Source organism: Podarcis cretensis, assembly GCF_951804945.1.
Source record: "Podarcis cretensis genome assembly, chromosome: 2".
Taxonomy (NCBI): domain Eukaryota; kingdom Metazoa; phylum Chordata; class Lepidosauria; order Squamata; family Lacertidae; genus Podarcis; species Podarcis cretensis.
In genome coordinates, this window is record NC_137171.1 from 70653515 (window position 1) to 70661936 (window position 8422).

At 58.4% G+C, this 8422-nt stretch overlaps 1 protein-coding gene across 1 annotated transcript; it reads left to right on the forward strand.

The window, feature by feature from the left end:
• The first annotated feature begins 515 nt into the window (after positions 1–515).
• Positions 516–4037, forward strand: EGR1 (early growth response 1). The gene is made up of 2 exons (XM_079967732.1): positions 516–961; positions 1363–4037. Exons 1-2 carry the CDS (start codon positions 697–699, stop codon positions 2775–2777), a joined length of 1680 nt encoding a protein of 559 aa, XP_079823858.1. The 5' UTR covers positions 516–696; the 3' UTR covers positions 2778–4037.
• The last annotated feature ends 4385 nt before the right edge of the window (positions 4038–8422 follow it).

Consider the following 8422-nt stretch of genomic DNA (forward strand, 5'->3'; position numbering starts at 1 on the left):
GGCCCCACAGGGCAGCAGGGAGACCAAGGGCTCCTCCGCGGCTCTCCCAGCTCCTCCTCCCCCTCCCTCCTCGCCGGTCTCTCCTCGCCTCCCGCCCCTGCCGGAATTGCCATATAAGGAACAGGAAGGCTCGTGCCGGAACAGGGCCTTTTAAGGGCATGGCCTTATATGGACTCTGCGTCCGGGGGCTTCCGGGGGCCGCGGCGGAGACTGCAAAGCGGGGATCCCGCGGGGGGGGGGGCGTGCGAAGGCTCCGGTTCCGAAGCCCGTGCCGAGGGACGGGGGCCCCAGCGGCCCAGGCAGGCCGCGGGACTCCCGCCTCGGGCCCGGCCGCAGCCCCCCTTCTCGGCTTCCCCCAGTGTCAGGCTCTGACGCCAGGCGGGGTCCTCGCGCCCGGGAGCCATATAAGGGCTTCCTGCCTTCCATATTTGGACATGTACGTCAGGAAAGGGGCGGTGCGGGGCCGATGAGACCCGATATATAGAGGCTGCTCTGGGGCGGGCGGGGAGCCGAGAGCTTCTAGCGAATCGAGCCAGGGGGAGCCCCAGGCAAGGCGGGCGGGGGAAGGGAACGCAGCGTCTCCCGCGGGCAGAGCCAGGGGGAACCCCAGGCCAGCGCCCACCCCGTCGACCCCCGCGCCTCTCGCCGCCCCACGGGCGCCGTAGCCCCCGGCCCAGCGCCCCCCCTCGCGCCCCCATGGCCGCGGCCAAGGCCGAGATGCAGCTTCTGCCCTCGCTGCAGATGGCCGATCCCTTCGGCTCCTTCCCGCACTCGCCGCCCACCATGGACTCCAACTACCCCAAGCTCGAGGAGATCATGCTGCTGGCCGGAGCCGGCTCGCAGTTCCTCAGCCCCGGCGGCGGCGGGAGCGAGAGCGGCGGCGCCGGAGGAGCAGGAGGCAACGGCAGCTTCAACCCCTCGGGCGAAGGCGGAGAGCAGTCCTACGAGCACCTCGCTGCAGGTAGGCAGAGGCACGTCCCGGGATGGGGGGGGGGCAGAGGGGCAGCCCTCCACCCCGTCGGGCAGGGGACTCCGCTATCCTGAGCGCGCGCGGGGAGGGAGGGGGATTCTCCGAGGTGCGTCACCCGCCCGGGCCAGGTAGCTCCGGCAGCTGGAGCCGCGCCAGGCGCTGCAAGATGTAGCGCTCCATCCTTCCTGAGCCCTGAGGGAAGCTGGGGGGGGGGGAGTCCCCGAAGTGGGGCCGACCAGGCGAGCGGGATGCCCCGAGATGAACAGCTAGCTGGGGGGTGGCAGCTGTGGCTCCGATGTCTGCTTGCTTGTTTGCTTGCCTTCGGGTTGGCGATGGACATAGTAGGAGGCGGCACTGTGGGGACTTACCTTGGGCCGCTCTTCTCTCGGCAGACACTTTCCCCGACATCTCCCTGAGCAGCGACAAGCCCTTGGTGGTGGAGACCAGCTACCCGAGCCAGACCACCCGCCTGCCGCCCATCACGTACACGGGTCGCTTCTCCTTGGAGCCGGCGCCTGGCAGCGGGGGCAGCACCCCTCTGTGGCCCGAGCCTCTCTTCAGCCTGGTCAGCGGTCTGGTGGGCATGGCCACCCCGCCTGCCACCTCCGCCGCGGCGCCGCCGGCCTCGTCCGCCTCGCCGTCCATCCCGTCGTCGTCGTCCGCCTCTCCCAGCCCGGCGCTGAGCTGCTCGGTGCAAGGCAACGACTCGAGCCCCATCTACTCGGCGGCGCCCACCTTCCCAGCCCCAGGCGGCGCCGACCTCTTCCCGGAGCAGCCCTTCGCCAGCCCGTCGGGGGGCTCGCTGTCCTTCCCGCCGCCGGCTTACCCGACGGGCAAGAGCACCTTCCAGCTGCCCATCATCCCGGACTACCTCTTCCCGCCGCAGCCGCAGCAGCAGCCGGGGGGCGACCTGGGCCTGGGCCCGGCGGAGCAGAAGCCTTTCCCGAGCCCGCAGCCGTCGCTGACGCCGCTGTCCACCATCAAAGCCTTTGCCACGCAGAGTAACGGGGGCGGCGGCGGCTCGGCGGCGGCGGCGGAGCCCAAGAGCCTCCCGGGGTCGTACCAGGCGCAGCTGGTCAAGCCCAGCCGCATGCGCAAGTACCCCAACCGGCCCAGCAAGACCCCTCCCCACGAGCGGCCCTACGCCTGCCCCGTCGAGTCGTGCGATCGCCGCTTCTCGCGCTCCGACGAGCTGACGCGCCACATCCGCATCCACACGGGCCAGAAGCCCTTCCAGTGCCGCATCTGCATGCGCAACTTCAGCCGCAGCGACCACCTCACCACGCACATCCGCACCCACACGGGAGAGAAGCCCTTCGCCTGCGACATCTGCGGGCGCAAGTTCGCGCGCAGCGACGAGCGCAAGCGCCACACCAAGATCCACCTGCGGCAGAAGGACAAGAAGGCCGCCGACAAGGGACACGCCGCTGCAGTCGCAGCCGCCCCGACGGCACCTTCCGTGGCCGCCTCCCCACTGGCGCCCTACTCCGCCTCTCCGGCCTCCTACCCGTCCCCCGCCTCCTCCTACCCCTCGCCGGGGCCGGCCTCCTACTCTCCCCCCGTGACGTCCTATGCCTCTCCCGTGACTTCATACGCCTCCCCCGTGACGTCACCCTTCCCCTCCTTCCCCTCCCCCTCGGTGGCCACCAGCTACGCTTCCATGGCCTCCTCCACCTTCCAGAGCCAGGCGGCAGCCACCCCGTTCCCATCCCCCGGTGGCCTCGGCAGCCCCTTCGGCTCGCAAGTGACTTCTGCACTTTCTGACATGGCCTCCACTTTCTCGCCCAGGACAATCGAGATCTGCTGAGAGGAGAAAAGGGGGCGAGGGAGGGACACACAACCACCACTAAGACTTTCCCGACGCCCACCCACCCGTCTAGGTAGGGTGGGGTGCTGATAAGTAATCTTCCTCTGGCACTTGGTGGAGGAACAGTGGGCTCCCTCGCAAGCCAACCCGGCCCCCCAGCTTTCCAGCAGCCGTGGGGTGGGCTGGGGTTGGGACTTATCTTTCAACTTCAACTGCCTGAAGACACAAGCTCCTGGACACCGGAGTTCCTCTCCACTTCTGTTCTGCATGGACGAGAGAGGTCTTTTTCTTCCGGGATGATTTCCCCCCAGCCCGCAATTCATTCCTTAGGGGGGAGCAATGGGGCTTTGGAAAAAAATCCATGCATAGACAATGTAATATTGTATTATGTGCCATGGCTTTGCTTTCCTTCTGGGTTCTTGACGTGAACAACCTCTTTGCATATTCATATTGCATTCTTTGGAGTACGAAGGGCCATCTCTCTCGCTCGCGCTCTTTCTTTTTTGTATAAATGGTAATTTTTCGCTCTTTTCGTGACGACAAAGCTGTACTGGGTTTTACAACTTGTTTTGGGGGGTGGGGTGGGATGGGGAGGAAACAAACAAACAAAAAAAGCAGCACTTAACTATGTATTTGAGCATGTCAACAGAGTGTGATGTTCTTTGTAAATATCACCTAGAGGATGAAACACTCTCGCGTGGCGAAAAGTTTTCGTTTGGTTTGATTTGTTGTTTTTCCTTTTGAGAACAAAAAAACAAAACACGTCCCAAGTCTTGGTGCCTTGTTGTGAAGCCCTGCTGACGTCATGCAACTCTGCGATTGGATGCTTTGCATCTAGCCTTAAGGTGAAAAAAAGGGAAAGTGGGGGGGAAGGGGACTCTGAGGCTCGAAGACACACACACACACAGGAAAAAGGGGAAAGGAGCCGGGAGACAGAATGTAAGCAAAAAAGCAAAACAAAGCAAAACAAAACCCCGAACTTCTCAAAAAGTCTATTTTTGTTACAGAAGTGTAAAATTTATAAATATATTCAGCAGTTGGAATGTTGTAGTTACCTACTGAGTAGGCGGCAATTTTTTGTATGTTATGAACATGCGGTTCATTATTTTTGTGGTTTTATTTTTGACTTTGTACTTGTGTTTGTTTAAACAAAGGTGACTGTTTGGCTTATAAACACATTGAATGCGCTTTACTGCCAATGGGATATTTGGTGTACAATACCCTCTGGAAAAGTCAATAAAAAATATCGAGAGACCAGCAGTCCGGCTTGCTCCTTCCTTCCTTCCTTCCTTCCTTCCTTCCTTATAGGCTTCCAGGGCTCTGGCCTGGCAACTCTCCTTTCACTCACTCCAGCTCCGGCCCTTTCCTGTACCTGCAGCCCAGCCGTCGGGTTGGGCCTCCTCCCGCACCAGTAGGAATCTCTGCCCTCGTGGTGGGAAGTGATCTCTGGATTTCTCTCTAGGGGGAGAATAAGATGCCCAAGTTCTCTACGACCCAGTTGTCATGCTTATGCGTGCGGCTCATGTCTCTATTCGCCCTTCATGCAATGCAGAGGTTTGTTCCACGCTGAACGACGTCGCCTTGCTCTCCCAGACCTAAAACGCCAACTAGCCCTCCCTTCCCCTTCCCACTGGGCATTGGGGGAGGGCGACCCTCGCGAAGGTTGGAGGGGAGAGGACTCTGCCCCCCGGATCTGCCAGGTCTGTGCCGAGCAGCTCGTCGTCGGAAGTGTCTGCAAGTCTCTGCGGTGCCTAAGAGCACAGCTGAGTCCTCCGCCAGCGCCCTCCGTTAGCTTAAACCCGACGGCTCTTTATTTCGCTGGTGGAGGCGTGTTTGCTGCAGAGACGGTGGCGAGGGGATCGCATGCCCCCAGGCAGGTGACCCTAGACGGATAACGCTGGAGGCATCCCGGTGGGAGGGGGAAGCCTGCCAGGCACTTGGCATAGATGGGGCAGGCGGGATGTGGGGCTCCTAATCCCCGTGGTCCGAGGTCCCAGGCAGCTGTGAGTCCCTCAAGCTCCTAGATAACAGCTCTTCTGCCAGGGAGCTAAAGAACAGACCTCCTTCCAGCCTCCCCCATTATAAGGGTGGTGGGGATGGATCCTGTTCCCACTCTATAGCAGGCCTGAGCTGCGGGTCCCAAGATCAGGACCAGACTAAGTAAAGCCGAGAGAGAGACCCTCTACGGAGGCACCTTGGCCAAACCCCGCTGCCTCCGTTAGCTGCTCACACCACAGCTACTAAGCCCGCTCTGCTCTCTCCAGAGCAGATGCAGTCTCTCTCTCCCCCTTCAAACATTGCCCTAAGGCAGGAGTGGCGGCATGCAGAGAGACCCATCCAGAATCGGGGCTGCGAATTGGTTCTCTCGCTTGGCTCTTGGCTTCTCTAGCCGGGTTCAAATGGCTGAGGAGCTCGTTCTAGGATGTTGGACCCTACCTTGACTGTTCTGAAGGGCCAAATTCCCTTTCAATCTCAAAATGCTGCTTATCACCCCGGAGTCTCCCTTCTGCTCCGGTTTATACGCAAGTAAGTCTCGTCGTGGGGTTTATTCCCTGGCAAACGGGTGTAGGGTTGTAGCTCTCGATCGCAATCTTCTGCATGTTTACGCAGGAGTAAGTCCTTCAACAGGGGCTCAGTCCTGGATCAGCGGGCACAGTATTGCAGCCTGCGTCGTCTCCGGCACAGCAGTAGGTCACTATAGTTCCCATTTTACAGATGAAGAACTGAGGCTGGAAGTTATATAATGACGGAAGTGAGCCGTGAAGCTATACTGCAGTGAGGGGAGCTGCTAGAGAGAAGGTCCCCCTGCTCTGCAGGTTTAATATACTCAGAAGCAGAGGTTTAGCAGAGACTCCCTCATTCTCCAATCCTGTAATACTTTCGCTCTCTTCAGGGTTGCCAACTTTTTTTTTTGGATAGGTTCCTGTGCAAGACAGGCAGAAACCTCACAGGTCCTGTATCTCGCAGCGTGGTGATCAGAGTGGTAGGAAAGCGCCACCCGATACATTTCTGCCTGTTCTGAAGCTGTAAACAGTTCAGGAAGTTGTGACAGAAAAACAGCTGGAAATTCTACTATCTCTGGGTGGGCCCTTTCTCACCTCCCCATTCTCAGAGCCTAAGACGAGACAGGGCTGAGCCTCAGAACTTGTTTTGAGTGTCTACATTATTCTGAAAACCCTGCGCCAAGCAGGGGCAGCCTGCATGGCTCTGGGGCTTGTGGAATCATGAAAATCAGACTTCCTCTGCACATGTGCAGAGTGCATTCGCTCCCATCTAGTGACTTTCTCCAGCCTTTAGGACATTTCGCTGATGTGAGGGGGAGGACATGGGGGCCGAAGGGACATTACTTCCGGACAGCTTGATCTCCTCCCCCGCCGTTCAGAAACCGGGCGCTGCCCCCATAGGCCAGTGGTAGACAAGGCATTCAGATGATGGACTGCAACTCTTATCATCCCTTGCTTAAGGGGGGGGGGCAATCGGAGTTGGGAGTCCAGCAAAATCTAGAGGGCTCTGAGTTGGCGACCTCTGCCCTAGGCTGCGGGGTACGTCGAACTGAATATCTGAATCCTACCCCCTAAACAGTATCTAGAAGTTTGCATTCCGACTTTCATCGCTGGCATTTTTCTACGAAGCAAACGGGATTTATGCATCTGATTTCAAAGTGGATCTTGTTTTTGACTCTGGGTGCTTGCGCTACGCGGGAAAGATGAGGAAATTCTAATAGGATGGGCTGGGAGGAGACGCCCAGCTCCTAATGGGAAGTAAGGGAAACTCCTTCGTCCAGCATCCCCTTGAAAAAGAAGCCGCGAGGCTGTCCGCGCCGTCGAACAGACGGGACTTTGATTCCACTCCCGGGCCATATACTGTATTAGTTCCGCACCACCCAGTCTCTTATTTCTGAAATGGCAGCAGCCGGCTGATACTGAGCCCCCTTGTCCCTCCCCCGCCAGCAAGCTCAACCCACCCAGTTAAGTCTGCTGCCCGACTTGGCATCCCGCTGTCTTTTCTTTCGACGGGGGCAGAAATGATGGCTTTGCTCCAAAGCGGCTCCTCCCGCCGAGGAGGCGCTATTCTGAGGCAACCCAGAGGGCAGGGCTTGGGCTTTTTGGATCTTGCACGGGGCGGGGGGGGGGAGAGAAAGCTGGTTCTGAAATCCCACTCTGGCCGCTCACGAACCAGACCCCCGCCCCCTGAGCCCCCTATGCCTTAAATGCAGGGAGAAGCGCAATGGGACAAGCGTTTCCTTGCACGGAGATGCAGCGTAGCATCTCTTTGCCATTCCTGGAGGAAACCTGCCGCCCCAGAAGGTCGTCACCCCAGTAGCTCTGGGCATTTGCAGCCTTTCAAATGGGAGTTCTCAGCAAACATATTCGGAAGTCGGTCGGGCACACAAGAAGGGGGCTGGCTTTGAAATAGGCGAGCTTAGCGCGATGGTGTCAGCCTCGCAATATACTAAATCCTCATAATTCCATGGCAAGAGCGTCCTGAGAGCCAATCGACCTTTTTCTTTCTGCGCCGTTTCCGAGCTGCGCCACAGGCGCAAGTTCAACCGGTGAAGCTCCCTTCCATCACTTCATCCCATGGCCAAACAGAGGCTGCAGCTCGGCGGCCACCTTCTGCTTACCGCAGGGCTGTATGGAGATGTGGCAGGGGAGTGAAATGGAGCCCCCGACTGACAGCACTTCTCTCTCAACAGGACCACCGAGCCCAGCCCTTGCTGCAAGGCAGGCAGGCATCCTGCACCTGCAGACTCCTCTCCTGCCCGACCTTTCCTTGAAGGGCTGCTTCCACAGCCAGGCAACTTGTGGATTCGCTCTTCTAGCCTTCTGTCTTAGGAGGAACGCTTATTTTGATACCCAGCCATCACTCCTTCCTAAGCAGTAAATTATGCTTTCCGTTTCTCATTACAGTTTCGGCAATCCTTCTAACAGCCCTGTAAGGTTGGCCAGTATCATTATCATCATTATTATTGCCGTGGGACTTGAGTCAGGGAGCTGTTGATTCTCTCCTTGATCTGCAGGAGTCTCTCCGTCTGACAGCCTGTATCCTGCTTGTGTTTGCGATGCTTGAATCTTCTACTTAGCGCCACCAGAACCTGGTAGCCAAAGCCAGTTCCTTCATCAGGGTTCTCATTGGTCAGAGCGTTTGGGGGGCGGGAGAAAGGCATTGATTGATTGATGGAGTGGGGTGGAGGTGGGGGTTCCTCGCAGCTTCAGGAGGCTGCTTCCGATTTACCCGGAGCCCACTAGAAAAACTTCAGATAGCTGAACGCATGGGATGAGGCTTTGGGGGACAAAAGGGGTGTTTACATCGTTGGGTCCTATCCATTGCCACTCAGACTGTCATGAGATTTCTCCTAGGGAAGCGGCGCGCAGGATTGCAGCCAGCGGGAGCTCCAACTGACACATATTGTTGGCTGCTTCAGTCCTAACGGGGGGGGGGGGCATATCCTCAGGGGAGCAGAAGGGAGTCCATCGATACAGAACCAACCGGCTGGCACTGAACACAGATGTGAGGAAGGAGAGACTGAGAAAATCAGAGAGAGAGATGAGAAGCAGTCTCCATTTCTCCCTTTCCTCGCCCAGCTTTGCTGCTTGTTTACTTTCCATTTGTGTTGCTGGACATATTTCTCTGCAGTATCTCTT

Excerpts from the sequence above, each read along its gene's own strand:
- EGR1 (XM_079967732.1), top strand. The coding sequence starts at position 697 with ATGGCCGCGGCCAAGGCCGAGATGCAGCTTCTGCCCTCGCTGCAGATG. Across the intron at positions 962-1,362 it reads CTACGAGCACCTCGCTGCAG|ACACTTTCCCCGACATCTCC; the intron begins GTAGGCAGAGGC and ends TTCTCTCGGCAG.